This window comes from Channa argus, chromosome 20 (genome assembly GCF_033026475.1).
Source record: "Channa argus isolate prfri chromosome 20, Channa argus male v1.0, whole genome shotgun sequence".
Lineage (NCBI taxonomy): Eukaryota > Metazoa > Chordata > Actinopteri > Anabantiformes > Channidae > Channa > Channa argus.
The window spans coordinates 2,525,410-2,547,502 of NC_090216.1; the positions used below are offsets into that span (position 1 = coordinate 2,525,410).

Below are 22,093 nucleotides of genomic sequence, written 5' to 3' on the forward strand. Positions count from 1 at the left end.
GACCCGTGTCTCCTTCAGTCAGATTAGACTAATTGATCCCAAGGTCAAAGATCAACGGCCCATTTGTTATTTATCTGGTCTTGGGACCAGGCCTGTCTCCATCATAGGAACTTTTCGAGAAACCTAAACCTGGTTTACATCCAATTGATTTTCCCCCAGTTGCAGGAATGTTTTGTGGAACTTGGGTCTTCTACCTAATCTAATTGAGTCCAGAGCCATAAGTTTCCCCTGTGAAAAAAGGCTGTAGCCTGTGGGGCTGAATGTAGCTGCTTAGTCAGATGCCACACAGCATTTCACAGTTGGAGCTGAGTGAGATTTGTTTGTTTTGCTGCAAAAAAGCCGTTTATAGTTATTTCACATAGTTTATCGCTGCAGTGTTAATTTGAATATGAATACAGACAGGAAGGAGTGGGTTCGGGTCTGGAGTTAGTTGATGCAATAATAATTCCTATGCAAATTCTCATAAAAGTGTAAAAACATCTATTTGTATCTGAATGAACAAAGTGAAAATCTGAACTACATGTTCAGTCAGGTCTGTGTCGGCACGTTGTTTAAGAACCATAACCCTTTTTTTTTCATCTTCTGCGAGACTTTTCAAATTGAAAGCACTGCACAGACATCAGCATGAACCTTAACGGTTTCCCATGGTTGTTTTGATTGGGTCTCCAGTCGTGGCGACTTCTTTTCTCTGGTGCAAAACCAAATTTCAACAGAATAATCAGAAAGAGGTTTATTGCCAAGAGGAATGTGTCTTGGTGAGGTGATGCACACAGTGGTATAATATATAGAATTGAGAGAAAACAAAGGACGAGACTCGGAGAAGACAAAAGTTTTCATAACCCTTCAAGTTTTCCACAATTTGTCATGTTACAACCACAAACATAAATGTATTTTATTGGGATTTTATGTGATACACAAAGTGGGACATACTTGCATCAGGCTGATACTAATGCACATCACATGGATTTGTGGCTGACAAAATGTGGAAATTTTGTATGTAAAAGTATGAATACTTTTACAAATCATTATTTTAATGCACAGTTTAAAACTGCACAAAAACAGAAGAAGAAACTTTTTGTTTCAGATTATCTGAGATTGAATTCCTACAAACACAAACTCATTCTATTTGTATTTATACTCTATTACTGTTAGTTCCTATTACATGTTATTCAGTGTGCTCACAGGTTTCTTGATGCAGTTTTAAAATCCATGTATAGTTTTGAGGAGTGAGGTTCAATTTTATTTATTGGAAAATCAATTTTCTTCCTGGTGTTTGGTTTTGAAGTGTTGAAGCTGTTTCTTATTATGATATTGAGGCAGTAAAACTTATTAGTTGGTCTCGTGGGCATCTTCGATTAAAATGTGTCTCTCACCCCAACCAGGCTTTAAGTTTCAGCCTGAACAAATAAAAACAAACCTGAAATGAGCCTGAAGTGAAGCACAGTCCTTGGATACGTTTTGGTTATTTGGACTTGGACCTGAACCAACTGTTAATTCTCTTCATTTTGGGTTTTTTAAAGGTACGATGAACATAACAAACCTGTTCATGTAGTTATTGAAGAGGTAATAACTCAGTTTGATTGTTGTAACCAAAAACAATTTTTTTAATTGAGTCGATTTGAGAGTTGATCAGTGTTTATTGGGTGAGGACACAATTTATTGAAAAGAACATTTTGTGTCTTAAATTCTCTGAAAATCTTAGCGATAAGTTGGTGGGATCATGACTTCAGTATTTCTAAAATCCAGACCTGTTCACCAACTCCCCTCCAACATTTACATTTAGTCATTTAGCAGACGCTTTGGGTTCCAGCAGTCCTTAATATGTGCCAAACCAAAAACCCCCCCGAGCCTAAACCAAGTGACTGGACCTTAGTCTTAAGTCCAGGGCTCCAAACCCTGTCAGTACCTGCAGCTGAGGTATGTGAGGACCAGGCTTGTCCAGCACTCAGCCACAAACCGTTTGAAATGTGAGCCTGTGACTGGACAAACAAATAGATATTATGATGAATCCTTGAGGATTCAAGCTCCACAAAAAGGTCCCGAGACAAACCCCTAACTGTGTCCGCGTCTTGTCCTCCAGATCTTTCCAGGACTTGGCGCGGCAGATCGATGTGGACTACGGCACGGTGAGGGACTCCGCGGTGTACGATTACTTCAGGAACAAAGGCACCAACCCTCTGGAGCAGGACAGCACCTACGCAGAGCTGTGGAGGACCATCAGCAAGAACAACGGCATGGACTACTCTGTGTCCAGCCCGTCTGAGGGCATACGCAAGGTAACAACATGTCCTTGTGCAGTACCGGCACCAAAATAGCTTTGGTAGAAATAAATTCTTAAACTAGTCACTAGAGCTGATGCATTAGATGCTCACTTCCCATCAGGTCCAATCACCTTTAATCCATTAATAAACATCCATAAATCTCATAACTTAAAGAACAGAACTTCCCTGACAATCAGCATGTTTTTAAGTTTTCTTCAGAATCACAGTAACAGATACTGTATGTATGTATTCACTCTGCAAACAGCAGTGACTTAGTGCTAATTTTAAAGGTTGGAGGAGTGTTTTTATTTTTGTAACACACACACACACACACACACACACACACTCCCGTTTTATTCCCAGCAGGGAAACCTCCAAAGACACTCCCCTGTTTACACATTACTTAATTGCAGCAGCAGTTCCACCAATTAGTGAGACAGTGTCACACTTTTTGTGTGTGTGTGAAAACACAAGTTGTGTTTCATTGCTGTGTTATTATATTCATAGATCTCCCAAAAACCAAATGACAAATTAGAGTCTGAGACAAATCTGCTCGGAGCGTATCCATTACTCAGCCATTTGCATGATAAACATCCCCCCAGATTCTCTGACGTACATGCTCCCTGCAGGAACCCCAGTCACACACACACACACACACACACATGCTCATTTTGAGTGCGACTCCAGCAGGACAGCTGCAGTTTGTGGTTTGTTTCTTTCAATAATAGTGTTTAGATTTAGTGATTTTTTTTTTTTTCCTTCTGTTTTTTCAGAACAGATACACGATGATGAACAAAGTAACTAAAACCCATCGCAGTATTTTTTCAAGTTTGAAGTAATGTCTTGGGTGTTTAGATACTTGAAAAGATTTTCCATCAATAGTAGAAACTAATGAAGTACATTTACTAGGGGTACATGTTTTTTTAAGTACATTCATCTGACAGCTTGTTTGATTCACACATTATTTTAGCCGCTGTCAGCAGCAGACACTGCACGGCTTTGTCGTTAGCGTTAGACTCCTCAGATAGAAAGCTGTAGCAGAGGCGTCACTTAGTAATCAGGCTGTAGCAGCAGTGAAAATAATGGAGGGGTATTGTTTACAATTTAAAAGAAGAAATGATGAGCTTGATCTAATGATCTAACATACAGACCAAAGTCCTGTTGGTACATTAAATCATAAATGAGTTCAATTCAGTGTTTTGGTTAAAGGAACGTTGATTTTTTTAATATTTATTTACTGACTTACGCTTCAGCAGCTGATTTGGATTCTGGAGAACTCTGACTTCTGTGCCTGGGTTATGTGTAAACCCATTTCTAATCTGCTTCTTACAACATGTGCACGACAAAAGTTTGCAGACAGGAATGTGTATGGTGAAAGGAGATAATCATACAAAGTAATTAAAATACATTTTAATTGATTCAAAATGTGTAAAACATACACAATGTCAGGGAAAATGTTTTGTTTTGTCCAATAAACACAGGGATGTTCGTTTTTAAAATATAAAGCTTGAAGCAGAACATTTATAGTTTCTTTGTGCATTAAGTGAACAAACCAGTCTGTTTGTCTGACGGGCAAAAACTGAAAGCTCCATCAACTCGAGTGTTTCCAGAGAAACTATAATAAAGTCTGGATAAGGTGATGACGATGCCACCGTGTAACAGTTCTTAAGTGTCTTGTTTTCCCTCGGTTGGTGTCTGCAGGCGAAGAAGAGTCCCTACGCCTTTCTGTGGGACATGGCGGTGCTAGAGTACGCAGCCCTGACAGACGACGACTGCACCATCACCGTGTCGGGAAACAGCATGAGCAGCAAAGGCTACGGCATTGCCATGCAGCACGGCAGCCCCTACAGGGACCTCTTTTCACAGAAGTAAGTGCCCCCGCACACACGTCCCTGTTCGTATCAGTGTTACTTTCAAATTACATAGATGAAGGTGACAATGCATAAAACATCCAAATTCCAGCAACATCTTTAATGTCAGACTAACTAAAGTACAAAAGTACAAGTACTCGTTAAGCAGAACGTCTCATTTATTGGATTCTAATTAATGATCATAAATTTGTCGCAGCTGTTAATGAGAGAGCTGATTAACTGTGACGTGATTCACCGTTCAGATGTTTAGAATCTGAACCCTACTTTGCTGAGTTGCTGCTAAATTTAGTTTTAAAGAAAAAGCCCCAAAAAACTCTAATTATACAGTATTTAGTTTGTATATATGTAACTCTGAAAACTAAGTAGTTATCAAAGTATGAAGTATCAGAAAAGGGAAATAGTCAAGAAAAGCTGAAATGCCTCAAAACCGCACTCAAACACTTCACCCCGTCACTGGCCAGGCCGACATTTATATTTAAATTGTTGTGTACTTTTACTTGACCGTGATGAAGGTCACAAGCTCAGATGTGTTGGTTCAAAAATATACACAAACTATATATTTGCACTGGGGAAAGTGCAACAGTCTTTTCATTATTCATTCGACTTTCTGTAACTTCTGCAACTATGCGGATGTTGTAATGATTTCAATTTGTAGACATTTGATCAAATGACAGGAATGAATGTGTATTTATAGTTGTGCAGAGTGTAGAACCATTTTTTTACTACACAGCTTTAGTTATTTTTGCAGTTCTGCTTCGATTAAAGCTAAACATGATTACAGGAGCCTTGAGGTCTGAGCAGAGGTTTGTGTTAGTTGTCAGAGTTAAAGGTTGGAGGCTTTTGTCAGGAGTCTGATCCTCTTTGTTGTCATTGTGTCAATCCTCTGATGGTGGTGATTTGTTGAGGCTAAGTGTCACACTCACATGTTTCAGGTGTGTTTTTAAAAAGTAGTAAGAGCTGAGAAACTCGTCCCATGTTAAAGTCAACTAAGCTCACATGAAACGAGCTCTTATTAAGCAACGTGCTGTGAAGCCAATGGGATCTATGAAGTGTAAACAGGGGCTTGTGCGCCAATTACTGGCTTGATTTTGTGAGGCAGACGTCTCAGCAAATGCTGTAAACTTTTTTAGCAAATTCAATTATCTCCTTGATTGTGAGTTGAAGATGGAATCAGCGAGCCGCCAAGTGAAGGTCTGTCTCCTCTCTTCCCAAACACAAATTGATCCCAGTGTGAGTTTAAAAATTGCGTCGATCTTTTAGCAAATCTCCACATTGTTACATCATGAATTAGCGGTGAGGAATAACATAAGCTCCACAAAATGCCCAAACTTTCTCATCCGTCTCTTATCGATCGGCTCCCAGAAAGCAGACAGGAAGTTGGTGTAAGAGGGAAACACGAGTGGACAGAGAGTGAAGGTGATTAACAAGCAGGAGTTTGACCGTAAAAGCTCCCAGTTTACTGATCACTCAGTGGTGACACGGTGGGTGTTGAGGGGAATCCAAATGATGATTGGAGCATCCTCAATCAATAATCAGGCGGAGATACAAAATCACTTTGTATAGTTTGCACGGTTCTTTTTTTCAGTGTATCTGAAGTTAATGAGTCGATCTTTTACTTCCAAACACCCTCTTTGCAATTATTATGATTACAACCATTGACTGACAGCTCTGCATAAAATTGTGGACATGCACCTTTTATGTATTATGGCTGCACACAAAAAGCGTGAAAGTGCATCAGCGTTGAAGGGGAGAAGAGGTGTAATCGCATGACAAAGGACAGTTGGGTAGAAACGTACTAATGTTCTAAGCATGTACATTGTATGATTTATTATTTTTCATAACATGAGGACACTATACAGAAATAATAGATTAGAGAGAGACAAGGAAGGAAAAGCCAACTTTTAAATAAAAAAAAAAACAAATAGACAGGAATTATATTTAAGCCTGTGTTTATACAACTACGGAAGAAAAGTACAACACAGTTATTTTTTGAAGATAATGATCTTTTAAAAGTGTTTACTTTGCTGCATCCAGTTTTATAAAAAGGAAGAGAATTTCATTCTATAACCTTTTTTGGCCTTTAAATTAATTTTCTTAAAAATATTCTGCTGTGCTTATTTCAGTAGCGCGTGGACACGAGCTTCCTTAATTAAGTCATTAGCACACATGTACAGCTCTTCAGGTTAGTATGATGTTTATCTGCTAATGTTAATGTTTTAGCTCCTCAGTCCAGATAAATATTGAGCTAAAGAGCATTAGTGAGGCAAAGTAATCAACATAAAAAAGTAGGAAACCAAGGTTATTCATATCTGTAACCAGTGCTGCTGCAGTGAAAGGACAGAGACACTGCATTCACCACTCACCAACCAAATTCAAAGCATATACTAAAGGCTGTTTTAGTCAATTTGAAGAGGACGATAGTGAATTATGTAAAACTCAATGCTCCATCCTGGGTGATCACAGATGGTTTCACCCATCTTTAAAACTAGAACTCACCATATTGTTCACAGTGAATCTGGCAAACAGCCATTATACATAAAACACTGTGCATGTCTAGACTCATAAAACCAAAACTGTCTACTAGATATGAATGAGAACATGTTTGGCTGAGGTGAGCTTTCATTTTATGCCACCACAGTTTGGTCACAGCAGATAGTAGATTTGCAAAATTTCCATCTAAGGATGAAAGAGTTCATTTGCATGAAGGTCCAAATAGGTTTAATAGGAGCAGTTCCAACAGTTAGAAATATGCTTATTCACCCTTCAAAATGTCAAATGATTCCTTTAAAGCTGCACTGGGCGACTCCGCAGTCTGGGGAATGTGAATGGCAGCAGAGTGTTTGAACTTAACCTCCTGTGAGGCTCTTCTGAGACCTGTAGACAGCGCAGGAGACTAGTGTATCCATCCACATATTAAAGAATTTCTTTTGGGCCAAAGTGCCAGCAGAGTTTCAGTGAAATGGCATTTCTGCAAGAATCTGCCAACCATCTCTCCTGTCTGTGCACGCAGCCTCCCAGGTGTAAGAGAATGAAAAGCAGCAGCTCTGAACTAACTGTATGAAGTTGTGAGAAGGGCAGCTATTATGCAGCAGCTCACAGCTGGAGCCTGTGGAAACCTTTGATGTGTGCTGCACACAGTCACAGACTCCTCACCGTGTCATTTAAGGGAATATTAAAAAAGAAAAAACCCACAAACATAAATAGCGACTGTGGTGTTTGAGCTCAACAGCAGCGGCATTAACAGTGGGGTTAACACAGAGCATTAGAGGGGCTGGGGGGGTGGGGGTGGGGGTGGGGGGGATTATGACCAGAGCAGGCACCAGCTCAGCCATGCTGCTGGGATGCGTTTGTGTGCGCTGTGACTGCAACTCCACACTTTCAATGTCCTTGCTGCTTCATCTTCAGACTGGACAATTAGATTCTACCCATCTACAATTTAGTCAGGACCTCGTTTTATATCATTGAGAAAACAGTTCTACTTTTCTAAATAATTAAACTTTACATGAAATTGATGAAATGGTTAGAGGAGAGAACTAGGTTCTAACTACATTTTACTTAAAGCCAATTATTATTTGTGGATCAAACTACTTTGCAGTTGACATTTTCTAAATGGAGATGGAAATGTTGACATTAACAAGCATACTGAAGGAATTTATGAATAATTTAAATTCAGTATCAAGAAGAAGCATTTTTGTAGATTAATTCAGGAAACTGATTAAATTGTCATCAAAAACAAAGAGATCACTTGAATAGAGTCTTTGTCACCGTAAAATAAAAGTTTACAAGCTGGTCTCTGCTAAAGTTTCATGATTGTGACTGGCACAGACTTACATTAGTCCAGTCTTACAAGTTATGCAGATACCCTATATTAGTATTAATAGCCCCTTTCATACAGGCACTGGAATTGACACTATCCTGGCTTTGTCAGGAGGGTGTGTGTGAAATGCTGCCGACATCGTCTGGACTTTATACTTTGAGACCCCTAGTACAAGGTCTATTATTACCAGCACACTGGTCTGTCCCGAATCATCGGGAGGATTTAAAGCGAGCAAATGGGCGTGAAATGTTTTCTTGTTGGAAAAACAGCTCCGGCGTGTTTTAAAGTGTCTCGCACCTAATTTTATATCATGTTGTGCCTGGTGCGTGCGCTGACTGCACACGTTCAAAAGTTAAACAGGCTAAGGTCATAATTTTGGTAACACAGTGGCAAGATCAGGTTTTGGGCCTTTCTTTCTTCGAGCTATGAATTCAAAGTAAAAAATAATTTGAACAAAGTCAATTTGAGAACTGATGCTCAGAGTTGATAACATGTGATGTTAGAATGGCCAAGTCAAACCGTTGAATTTAATCATTTTAAAATTCTGCGCAAGGATGTAAAGCTAAATTGTCCCAGCAGTTGGATAATGCGGTGCAGTATTTTTGCTGTTTGCAGTATTTATTTAGGGTTGGAGCATAAAGATCTCACCACATTTTGGGTCATTTATGGAGCGAACACTTCACAAACTTTGTAGTTGCTTGAGTTGTAGACGTCTTTGTTTCGTCTCTTGTCCCAGATGTTCCCTGTTATTTCCCTTCTCTCCACACCTCAGTCTTCCTCTTTCATTAAGCTCTTCTGGCTTTATTTAGGGATTAATTTGTGGCACTGAATGGAGACAAAACCGGTAGTTTATAATGTAATTTTTTTCACTGGGTTGGGCCTGGTTAAGCAGCATCCAATGGCCTGAGGCGTCCTCGCAGCGCTGTACTCGGGGACAACCAGGAATAATGTGTGAGTGTTAAATTGAGGGCAGCGCTATTGTTCAGCACAAAAACCATTATCTCCACATTTCCAACCATCATTTTAATACCTAGCCCCATAACTGCTGCATTACCTCCATCCCAGGGTTTGCATTTGATAATCCTGCCATTAATAACCTTTGCTGCTCATTTGGGCTATAAAACTATTTTGTCCTCGGGATGTTGCAAAGGAGGGCTGGAGATGAAAACTGCAGTGCACTGACCTTTAACATGTACACGCTGAGCTGAGCAGATTAAATATAGCAAATTGGGCTCTGATTTTACTGCAGCGGTTGTGGCAGAGTTTCCTTAATGAAGTCCATAACTCAAGACAACGGGAGCGTCCGGTCGCTGCAGACTGTCACTGACTTATACGCCGAAGAAGCGTAGCAGCGTTAGAGGCCACAGATGGAACAATTCCAGCTGCTTCCTGTATCAGTGTGACTGAGTTTTTAATATGTTTTCTGCTGCTGCCAGGCCACTTTCACCAAGGCATCAGTGAATGGGTCTCCACACATCCTGCTAATTTTCTTATCAGCCGTCATTTGTTTGTTGTCTGCTTCCACTTACAGTTTATATTCTAATGGCTCTGCTGGTTTTATATTCATATTTGTTTGGTGTTTTTTTTTTGAGCCAGACAAACAGAAAATTGTTCCTATAACGACACAACAAAGGTTAATTTCCTCTAGTAACTACTGCGTGGGCCTGGTGTGTGTCGAGTGAATTCTTTAGGCTGGTGCATATTGCAGCTTGTAGAGTCAGTAACAACAGGAAAAAAGGAGGCTCCAACTGTGACTATACTGATTGTTGGGGCACTTTTATTGTGTCAAAGTTTATAGGATCCCACAGGGAGACACCAACTTTTAATGTCTGCTAATAAAAGGGATGGAATCTGTTTTTTTTATCATTAGTGGCTGGTGCCATCTATGGGCTGCTCCCCGGATCTGGAGGCCTTCATTCATCTTTGTTGGTGTTTACATTCTGCCAACTTCAGGAGTGTTTGGACTGTAGCTCTGCCACGTCCTGCATTAGGCACCAGGGTGAGGTCAGAGAAAGAGGCTGCATTTGAGCTAAATCAGCCAACAGCTGACACCAAGTTCTTATCATGGAACTTCATGATTACAGATCCATTGCCCTGACTTCTGAGTGTCTCATCTCGTCCCACCTCTGGAATCCCCAGGATCCTGTTTGTGGACTTCAGCACTGCATCCTTTCTAGTCTGTTGTTCTCCTTGTATACCAGCAGCTGCACATCTGGTCACAGGTGACACCACCCTCTTCTGCTTCCTGAGCACCACAATCGCTCAAGTGGGAATATTAGAGGCCATACTTCTTGCAGTAGTTTCACCTCCCTGAGAAGATGTTGGTGAACTTCTACACTGCCATCATCCACTTAGGTAAAAAGGTTATTGGCTGCCTCCGCCCTCTCTTGTCCTGGTCTCTTCCCCACGGTGGTCAGCCTGCTGGAATGCAGACACATAAACATGACCATTAATTCTTGTTTATGTAAGACAGCTCTGTGGACCAGATGCCACATTTTACCTGCAAACAAAATGTAAGTGTAGAGTCCTTCAGGAAGGAAAACATTTCCCTTAAAAGATCCCAGAGTGGACAAAATTAGCTTTTTTATATGGTTCTGTAAATATCAGTGGATGATGACAAAACTAATACAAAAAGCACAAAACTCCTATCAGCTACTAAAAATACCACCAGGAATTTTTAGTAGTCTTTATACCTAAATACTGCACTTACAGATGAGTGACGTCACTCATCCTCTGTAACGGAAAAGAAATCATTGCAGTTGTCAACTGACTCTCTGCCTTCAACTGTGGTGAATGAAAACTTTTTTTTTTAAATGGATGATTTTTTTGGAAAATGACAGTGATGAGATGTTTAATCCAGTAGCCTGCTGTGCCGTTTTACTGGAAATTGTCCTTAAAGTTCCTGACAGAAGCTTTGAACACATTTCCTCCTGTGTGACACTGATTGATTAGCATAATGACAGCTGTGCTGATGCACTGAGGTTTTCCTACAAGTTCAAATCCAGTCAAATAATTAGAGCCTTTATTCTTGTTCATGTAGTTCCAGTCAATGCACATGAGGAACACTTGGATTTACACTGAGTAAAATTCTAAATGTGGGTGACTAAAGCTTAAAACACTGTACATCAGTATTTCTAAGGCTAAATGTGAATTATGTACAAAAAAAAACAAATACAGTCAAAGGAGGCAGAAGTAACCGATTAAAGTTGGGTTGGGGTCAGGTTACACAGTAAGTGTTTAAGACTGTAGATGTCACAGACCACCTCCTCTGTTAAGTGAGGGTTGTTCCAGTTTGAATTCTAGGTACACGGGGGAAGACTGATGGTTTGAAAGAGGACAAGCTGTGTCACACTGGAACTAGCATCATTCAACAGATGGGTGGGTTTGTAACAACATGCTGATTAAAACACCTGAGCTTCCAAACAAGCCCAGTTACTACTGAGTAGCAGCTTTTAGATTTACAATGATCTTAAGTGATTTATTATCAAAAGTTTTAGCTTTGCAGTGTGATAAGAGCAGACGGCAGATATGAAAATATAGTGCTGCTGAGCATCTAAAGACTTAAAGAAAAAATGTTTTACCTTTTTGTAGGTCCTGGTTTGTGACTCAGCTGTTCATGTCTTGTCCCTCTCCAGGATCTTGGAGCTGCAGGAGAAAGGCGACCTGGACATCATGAAGCAGAAGTGGTGGCCTCGAACCGGCCGCTGTGACCTCAACAGCCACGCCAGTGCCCATCCGGACGGCCGGTCCCTCAAGCTGCACAGCTTCGCGGGGATCTTCTGCATCCTGGCCGCCGGGCTGTTGCTGGCCTGCCTGGTGGCCGGGCTGGAGGCTTGGTGGAACAGCAACCGCTGCCGCCAGGAGCAGCCCAAAGAGGTGACCGAGCACAGGGCCCGGCGGACGGGCCAGCGGGGGGAAGACACTGCCACACTCTACTTTAAGGATCCAGCTGCAGACGCGAGCCCCGACTTAGTGGAGCTCCAGTACACCCAGCTGTAGAGGGAGGAGGTTTAGGGAACTAGCGTTAGTGTTGGAGAGCTGGGGGACAGAGTAGGCAGACGTGCTCTGTGTCACATCAGCCCAGGCCACTGATTGAAATCAAATTTGGTCCCTTCTTGTTACTCCCCTCCATTATCTTTATTTTATCCGTCCATCGCTCCCCACCCACACGTAGCAGAGCTCAGCGGTTTTTGTATGGCATGTCCTCTAAAACGCACACAGCACACTCGACTGTTACTAATATGCTCATAAAACAACTTCCCGATACACTCGTGAGTCATTTTCCTTTGCCTTGACGCACACACCCGAGGCCTTACAAGCAAACAGTGTCAGACTAGCTCAGCGAGTCGGGCTTTGGCTATTGGCGTGTCCTGCATGTTTCCCAGCCGAGGTCACCCGTTGACTTTAATGATTAATTCTGACAGCGCCGGCTCCGTAACCACCAAGTGCTTGGTATTGAATTATTGTTATAAACTCATTTTCTACAGCGAGGCTTTGGTAATTTCCTGCACCCAAGGGTTCTGAAAGGAGATTATAATTAGCAGGAGAGAGGGAGATTGCTCCGGCACAGAGGCATAACAGTCACACTTTCTTAACACTTTTGGACATTTTCTATTTCGTGGAGAAGTCAAGACACAAAAAAAGTCATCTATCATATCCAAGAGAACCTTAATGTGCCGCTCACCCTGGGTTTTAACATAAACAGTGACATTATCACAGTTGGTCCAAATCATTTGCTGTTGCTGCTAATAGATCCTCAAGCCTTCCTGAGTGCCTGCTGAATTCAACATTATCCACAAGTCAATTACCAGATCGCTCTCTTATTAGTGAAATACAAGCCTGAGCTAAAAGTTGAAACGTTCACAGGATTTTTAAGAGGAAAAGCAAATCGATAAGCATTTGATAATCATCCTCACACTGAATTAAGGAGCATGTTACGTTTATTTTGTAAAACTAAAGTTGTGTCCCAGTACTAGATCATGTAGTGGATTTAGTTTCTCTGTGGCAGTGAAATAGTTTTGCTTTATTTGTGCGTTAAATCGATGGCGTTTTACAGCCCATAACTATTCTACAGGTTTTTATTTTTCATTTGGCTTTTTTTGTTGTGTTCCTGGCAGCTTCATACTTCCTTAAAATGACTAAATCAACAAGGACTCCCGAGAATTACTGTACCTGTTGCCAGTCGACGTGTAATCTCCGCCAAAACTGAATGATGGGTCTGGATCCGGACCACGTAGCTTACACAATTACACAATTGCTTCTACAAGCATTAAACCTGACGCTGACCTCAGATCGCCTTTTCTAAGTTGTACCTCCAGATAACCACATCATTTACCTGCAGTGCCGCACACATCCCAGTCACAGGACTTGCCTCAACAAAAACACACATCATCGGGAGGCAGGTTTCAGTCAGGTGACAGGGGACAAACTGACGTGGATCCATAAACTAAAGTGTGAGCAGACACTACACACGTTTAGCGCTAAGGTTTGCCTCCAACATCTCCGTCCATTACCCCTGGTACTATCACTGTGTCACGTCTTTTGCAAATTATATGTCAATGTGGACACCAGTGTTATCTATCTCCTCTCCTTCTCTCCATTTACACTTGACTGTCTATGATCTCGTGCAGGTTACTAAGGATTACAGACTGGCAAGGGTTTCTGGTCCATTGACATATAATGACATTACAACTGCTTCATCGGAGGGGAGGAGGGACATTTGGACAGACAGAGAGAGAGGCTGGGATGAAGCAGAAGCTATTGATACAGGTCAGAATAGACCTCCTATACAACTATCAAAAATAAAGAGAAAAAAGGAACATTTGTGCCATCGCCAAGGTTCTTTGGTTCATTTTTATCTACAAAAGAGCAGAGACTTGCCTGATACTTGTTTTTCCAAGTCTGGAAATAAATCTCTGGGTTGTTCTCAAAAAGGTGTCATCTGTTCATATTTTACTTCATTTTAACCATCAACTAAATAACAGGATGACATGTGATAAAAAAGGAACTTTTTTAACATAGGTATGTAAGATACAGTTGGGAACATTTCTGATAGTTCATTAATCTTTGCACCAACAAAAATGCTAAAGATTATGAACAGGAAATTATTTCCAGAGCCACATGTTTCAACTCTACATAAATGTTCCAAAACGATTCGGTCAATTCTCAAACCGACTGATTTTAATTGTTAAATTTAGGCTTTTGATCTATGCAGACGACACCGTAATTACATTTTCCCAATTGGTTTTTGGCCTTGGCTGCCCCATCAGTAGAAACCCTCCTGGTTCTTCTAGTGCCTTTCTGTTTCTCTTTGTTTGGTTTCAGTTGGTCATCTTTAACTGTGTCAACATATTTCATAAGGGCTGACCTTTGACCTTACATTTAGAAAAGGGGCCTCTGTAAAAACTAAATGCTAAGGAACTTGGACACAAACATTGTCAGGACTTTTATATACCAGAGTAGTTGCAGCAACATTTATAAAGGGAAAGTGAGGCAGAGCTGCTTATCAAAGTTAAACCTATACTACTTGTAGAAACTGAATTGATCAGAGAACAATGGTGAGATTCCGTTGTAAATCTCTGTTCAATTATTATTAACATTCTGAAATTAGCAGTTAGGTCCCATTCCTATAGTAATGATACTAGAAGTCATGTGTACGGTACATTTTTGCTACTACTCTTAGACTTCACTACATTTCAGAGACAAAGGAACAAAAAAACTATGTAATCAGATTCCATTGGCCCTGTTGTGAAATTCAGCAGCTACCCATTGATACTTAAATACACCATATAATCATGAAGGCAGCATATAAGTTTGTCAGCTACAACAATAATGCATCAAAGATTATGAGGCATTGTGCATAAAGAGCATTTTCAGTGCAGAACTTGAACAATTGTTTAAGCCGTTTCTTTTGCACCTATACTTAGGTATTATTATCAGGGACTGCATTGGTTCAGTTTTCTTAAGCTAAATATCGCTTAATACAAAAGGCCTCAATCATCCACTAAGATCATTTCTGCCTTTCAGAAATGTCCAGTCTACATTTAAAGCCAGCTGCAACAAAAGTGGCCACAGGGAGGGGAAATGTCCACTCTCCTGCAGGATTATCAAGCTTTAGAGAAACACTGCCACTCATCTTCTAGTGAGAGATGTTTTTATCAAATGCAGCCTGTTGTAAAAGCAGTGCTATACTAAAGGGTTTAAATGTTTCAAAGGGCCACTTGAATCCAAAATGAACCAGAAACTGTTCTTATCACACTCGAGCACAACCCACTCAACAGTTGCAGTATTTGCAAAGTAGCAGGAGTGCGAGTGATTTGAACCCCCCCACTGGGAGCACTCATTAAAAGAGCTGTTTGTTTTCCAAATTAATGGAGGCTTTCAGACGGCTGTTGTTTTCTTCCTCTCCACTTACATCACCAGTCTGTCTTTAACGAGCGGCTGAGGTTTAATCCCAGGCATTTATTTAGTTAGGCTAGCTGCCAGTTTGACACTGCTGAAAACATATTTTAATGAGGTGCCAGTCCACTGAAACAATAACCTGTACCGAGATGTTTTAATTAGCTGTGAGAGGAGCTCTCCCAACATGGAGGGATCATTCAAAATCTGATCAGGCCTGCTGGATAAACACACTTCACGTTTATGTGTTTCCTTTAAGGTTCCAACAAAGCCTGAAGACAGATGCTTAGCCTGAGCTCTACTTGACACTCAGAGTGCTTTCTGTGTTACTTGTTTCACAGGAAGTGCTCTCTGCACCACTCCACATAACGACTTAATCGCATTTTCATCTTAAGAGCAGACGTTCTGCTGATGACAACTGCGTCTCAGCAGCCGATCAGGGCTGTAGTTTTGACACAGAGGCCATGTCAGATTTGTTTTATAACCTGATGTATAGTTTACATTTTAACGGCGTACATCTGGGATTTCTAGCAATAACTTTCTTCAGACAGAATATTTAAGATTAATACAAGTTATAAGTGTCAGAATTGTTGAAAATTACACATATTGTATGTTTGCAGCACAACTATGTTGAGCATCTACTAATATTACCAACAAATGTTTCATTTTGTGGAGTCAGATGCTGCCAAAGAGATGAGATTTTTTTTATGGCTACTTACCAATAAAGCCTCACTGTTTTCCCAGCAGCAGCAGCAGCAGTAGTAGGACGTTTAGTTGTGACGTTCACATTTCTACAGACAAAAGTAAGAAAGAGAAAAGGAAAAACAATGAGGAAGATGTTCGCATGGTCAAATTAACAAACACTACGCCCGACATGTCCCAGTGGAGGCAATTTAAATCCTGTTCGGCGAAGGTGAATTCCCCTTATGACAACGACAACTAAGGTCCAGAGAGGTTGTAGTTTGACATCATGAATATCTCAAGGTTGAGGATTAGAACACAGGAAAAAGAGTCAAATAACAAAAACTTAGGCTTAATTGTGTCTGTAGGGACATGGTTGGCGGGACAAGTCCTGACTCTGGCCCTGCCACTGATAACAGTGCAACATAAGTTAATGTGTGTGTGCAATTAATATACAGTGTACATGTGTCATATGCATAGTTTCGATTCTCACTTGTGTCACTGTGATGAGTTCCTGACTAATATCATTGTACCTCTGAGTTCAAGTGAACCCAATGCTGGAGCCAAATTCAGGACCTGACTTTATGCGTTTGTTGTAAAGTGTTGCAGCAGACACACACACACACACACACTTAATATGCAAGAAACACCTTCTAGTTTTTTTTACCTCTGTCTAACCCAGTGTACGGAACCCGACCTGGGGTTCAACAGGGAAACACTCAAGTGTCTATTTAGCCTCTGCATGGCGGCTGTGTCAGCCAATGTTTTCATTCAATTGTTCTGATAGTGGAATAATTCTCCTGCCTCCAAGAGCAATGGGGGAAAGTACAGAACACGGGGCAAAGAAGGCAGAGCTGAGATAGTTTGGTTTCAGTTATTAAATCTAGAGAGCGTATGCTGACGGTGAGGATTTCAGTACTGTTGCTTAAACAGCCTCCAAAAGACAAAATAATAATCCTCAGCACAGGACTGTCTCTCAATCCTGAACAAAACAACTTTACAACAAACTTCGTTCAGTCACTTTGGCTCCAGGATTGTTTTTCTCCAGACGTCAAACCTTTTAATACTCGCTGGCCAAGTTTGATTTCAAGGTGCATGTACCAATTGGTTTCTGTGGCCTCAGTTCCCAATGGGCTCTTGAGACCAAAAGACAAAAAAGAATCAAGGGGCTGTCTGTCAGCTGACATGCTGATAACAGTCCATCAATTGACAACAACAGGCCACATCCAAAAACAATGACAGATTGCGAATGCATGGAGCACCTGCAGGCTTGAAACAGTCTGAGAAGCTGGCCCATCGCCAATCTCAGCCTCTGTGTCCCTCCCCCCCATCCTCCCTCCCCCCTGTCTCTCCTCTGTCCTCCTTCACCCCCCCACTCCTCCTCTTATAGGACAAGGAGGTGAATCTGGAACAGGTGCATCGTCGTATGAACAGTCTTTTGGACGAGGACTTGGCCCACAAGCAGATCCCCGGCCCCTCTATCGAGATCTCTGCGCTGGACATCGGCAGCATGCAGCCCAGCCAGGCCTCTCTGGTGCCGGGGCCGGAGTCCATGCGGGACTACCCTCCCTCGGGTCTCGCTGTGACCACCTTCCTCCCCGGGGAGGGGGGACCACCTCCCCCTCTTCCCCACCCTCACCATGGGGGGACCCTAGGCAGGACGCTACCCCCATCCCAGGCCCATGGCAGCACCACGTTGCCCCCACACCACCCACTCAGCAGCACCAGCCTCAGCGGCACCATGCAGTGCAAACACAGGGCTCCCAACGGGGGGCTCTTCCGGCAGAGCCCTGGCAAGACACCCATGCCAATGTCCTACCAGGCAGTCTCCGCAGGACCCATACCCGAAGCCATTGAGGCCACCCACAGTACATCCATATAGAGCTAGAAGGGGGCATGGGACCGGACAGGGTCAAACTACATCAAGGAGAAGTCACTCTGGGCGTGAGGTGCGCTCTCAAGAGGAAAATTATTAGAGGGGGAAAAAAAACATAATGTACAAAGTAAAAGATTTTGTATCTCACTACCTGTTAAGAAAAGCTGTTGTTAACCGAGGGGGAGGGGGTGCAGGTGGGTTGACGGGTGTAATTTTTCTCTTGTACAAATCTGTAAATACCAAGAGAACGAAGTGAGGTTAAAGTGTATTTTGAATATTCTCAATTTTTGAAGTTGAGTTATAAAAAAACAAAACGAGATAAAAAAAAAAATATATATATATATATATATATATATACATTGATGAAAACATTATGACTGTTTGAATGGCTTTGTAAATTTTGTTCAATATGAAACAATGACGCGAAATTCATTGTGATTGTTTTCTAAGTGCCGAAATTAAACGATGTCTCTCCACAACTCATCGATGTAAGCGACTACCCATGATGCACCGCTGTAGGGACATTTTAGTGTTGGACACCTACTGTTATGCACCTCTGTACCCACCCTATATATATATATTCAGCATTGGACAGAAATAATCACAAATTTTCTTTCATTTGTATTAAATATATATATTATACATTGTTTTTTTCAATCAAAAGTCTACATTCATTTTTTTTTTATGTTGACTGTAAATGGTGTATCATTCCACACTGGGGGGGTGGGGGGGGGTAGGGTAGTGACTTTTTATCTGTTTTTTTATATACATCTGTAAAAGGAGGAGAGAGAACAAAAAGTTAGTCTGCGTTCCCACCGACTGTTGGGTTTTTGGTCCAAATCACAGGTGACGCTTCCTTTTTTGCTGGGTGTTATTAATTCTGCAGCTTTGAAACCAGCATCCTTTGAGAGTAGATTTGGGGAAAAACATGTTTTACAAAAATAATCACTTGTCTTATAGTGTTTTAGATGTAAATGAGTTGATCCACAGATCAGTTGGGTTTGGAACCTGAAGAACTGGTTCTTCATTGACAAATTTTAAGAAATGTTCCATAGATGGACGTGTCCTCGTGCCACTTTAGTCCAGGCTGAAATATCCACTGGCAAATTCTGAAAGCGTCACTGTGTTGCATCTAACCAAGTTAATATTGAGGAAAAACATGTTTACTAGTTAAATACGGAACTTTAAATTACCCACACACCAATGAGAAACTCGTACCTATTTATGGATCCTCAGTCTATTACGTACACGAAGAAACTGGTTTTTAGTGGACGTGGACCTATTGGTAAAAGCATCACAAAGCACATGTGTCTCTTTGTAAGAGACAGCAAATGAAAGCCCATTAATCCACAGTCCTTTGCGTTTTGTGGTTATCTGCAACATCAATATCGTTATTTTCAGCACATGATTAGGAGACTGGAGGAAGACGCAACGTTCTGTCAATGCTTGGTGTGAATGCTGTCTAACGGTCTGATCTTACCCTCAAACAAGTTTAGTAAAAACAACTACAGCTAGATAAATATGTCTTTAATTTTTTATACTAGAGAATTTTATGTCCAACACTTCTACATAGGCTCTATCCTGCAAAGCAGTGTGGTTATTTTAATCCAAATCAGCGAGAGAGGGACAGAGAGGCCTCATATTCCCACAAGTCATTCCTAATGAGATCATTATCACCTGCAGGGATGACAGAGGGCATCATTATCCAAAGTGCAATCAGAGGCTGGTGATGGTGGAGATTCAGCAGGTGTCATACCTCAACCGCTTGTAACATAGAACAAATCTGATTATGTTTGCTAAAAACTAGATTGTTTATCTCTATGGAATACTGTGTGATGAAGCTTTATGGGAAACTAGTTTCAACAGGAAATAATACGCCACACGCTTTACCTTGTTCCTTTGGCTTTTAGAAGGGAAATTAATGTGCACTTATGGACCTAACGAGTTTCAACTTCATTTTCATCTGCCAGATATTGGCTGTGTGGAAACGTGTTGAGCACACACACAGTCATCAGTACATGAAGAGACTCCAGACAGAATCAAACTAAATTGTCTTTGAAGAAGCTTTTTCCAAAAAACCCTTTCATGTCAGCAGAGAAAACGAAAAAGCAAAACACTTGAAGTATCGAAAAACTCAACTCGTTAAGTGTCAGTGTTTGAGACGGGACACTTACACTGACAAAACAAATCATGTCTAAAATTACATCCTCTTGATTTTCCAATATAAACAAAACAACTCATTTATTACTATTTTGACAAACATCCTCAATGTTAGATGATAGTGGAAAATCTTCAATATGTTTTTTTAATTATCACTGCCTACAATACATTGTACAGTGCAAACCATCTATGGTATGACTGAAGTCAGACAAGGGTGGTGGCTATGACAAACTATAATTAAGGAAAGTTTAGGGTTTAAGGAAAACACTTGAGGCCCGTTTTTACTGGAGCTACTGTTATGGGACCAGGAACCTTTTAAGGTACTTTGTTCCTCTACGTGTTTTTCCAATAAGGAACCAGGGTCAAACTTTAGCTCTGAGGCTGTTGGTTAACCCACTGTAGAAATGCCACTTACAGCTCATTAAATAGACTTTGGTCCTCGGCAGGAACCTCTGGTGGTTCATCCCTTTAGTTTGCATAGCTAAGAATGAGGTAGTTACTTTTTGGCTCAGTTCCATAGTAGCTAATACTTTTTTGGGCTGTTCCAGATGAAACGAGAGAAAGATGGTTGAAAGTTGTGATTGTCAGATGTCTCTGTAAGACACTGAGCGGTGATGTGGAGTTGGAGACAAAAATCAATCAACATCAAAATTATGACATTGTCAGAAACATCAGAGACTGAATTGTCACAGTGCTGCCACCCAAAGTTTCTGCTCAGAAGGGGTCCACACACTTCATAACACTCGCTTCATAATACCTTATTACCTGTTATAGGGGGTGTTTTTTAATTTTGGGGGGGGAGGATACAAATGTATCTGTACGAACCTGTTGATGTGATGCACGAAGGTGTTGAAGCCATGTGTCTTTTTTTCCTGTCTGACACAAAATGCAATCGCAAATTTTATGTCACATCACTCACTGTGTAACTATTCAGGCCGTAACGTTTGGAGTGTTGGGATTTAGAAATGGGGCCTGGTTTACGTTATGCAAAGACTACGGTTAATAAAAACAGCAGGACACATATGCTGAGCCACACATGCTACACGAGCATTTAGCTTCACACTGCATTCACACTAAATACTGGGACGGGAAGAACCAGCAAATCCCGATATGCTGAATTCTTACTGGTTCCCGAACCGACTTAGGAACAAGTTCATGTTCAAGTTCCCTGAAGAGAAAAGGTCTGTTGGCTGCAGGAAAAGCTTTTCTTCATTTACATCTGTGGGGTAAAACTTCTTTTAAACTGTTCTATGTGTAACACAGTCTTTTATTCATCATAATTCAACCTTCCCCTGTTTAGAGATAAATGAATATATTAAATCAATTCAAAGAGGCTCCAGAAAGCTGATGTTCTGCTGCTGTGTGAAGACATTCTCTAATTACGTGGCATAAAATCTACCATATATTTCATTTTGTCTGGACATGGACAAGCAGAAGAAAAGCAGAGGACAGACTTGACCTCAGCGGGTTGGAGGGTATTTGCTTTTTTTTTGTCGGCTGGATCATCGACTGACGCAGATCTCATCTGAACAGACTCTACATGGATGTTTTCTAACTGTGTCAGTAGTTGCTCTTGTAAACCAACTTGCTTTTTACACTGTGCTACACAACACGGACGGAGAGTCGGGACCCTGAGTTTATGTGACCTTTGTGCAGGGGCAGCTCCACGTGTCACCCCTTTATGTTCAAACTCCAGCGCACCCTCAGAAGACGAGAACATGGCGACTGTCATAGCATATAGTCTGTCACTGTACAAATAAGGGAGACCCTTATTTTATTTATGAATATGCTGCTTGGAGTTTCTTAACCTTTAATAAAGAAATAGGGTTTACAAATCTGTTTCTGTGTCATTAATGGCAAGAAAATAATGGTTTTAGGTTTATTGTAATTCTATAATCCTAAAGAAAGTTAGCATCTTCCTGGTTCTCCTGACAAAAGCCACTGGGATTCTCCCTATAACTTTTGGATTTTTGCAGAAAAATGTACATGATTTTTTTTAGCAAGAAAACCTTTATAAATGTATGATTTT

General features: G+C 41.0%; 1 protein-coding gene across 4 annotated transcripts in view; it reads left to right on the plus strand.

Moving 5' to 3' along the window:
* grid1b (glutamate receptor, ionotropic, delta 1b) overlaps nt 1-21,860 on the plus strand; it is a 441,163-nt gene extending 419,303 nt beyond the window's left edge. Inside the window, exons 14-18 of one of the 4 annotated variants that reach the window (XM_067488822.1) lie at nt 2,081-2,276; nt 3,963-4,129; nt 11,585-11,825; nt 13,580-13,787; nt 17,419-21,860. In XM_067488822.1, coding sequence (XP_067344923.1) covers nt 2,081-2,276; nt 3,963-4,129; nt 11,585-11,825; nt 13,580-13,787; nt 17,419-17,885 — 1,279 coding nt within the window. In that variant the 3' untranslated portion in view covers nt 17,886-21,860. The other 3 variants (XM_067488819.1, XM_067488820.1, XM_067488821.1) reach the window with 3 other exon arrangements.
* Nucleotides 21,861-22,093: the final 233 nt, after the last annotated feature.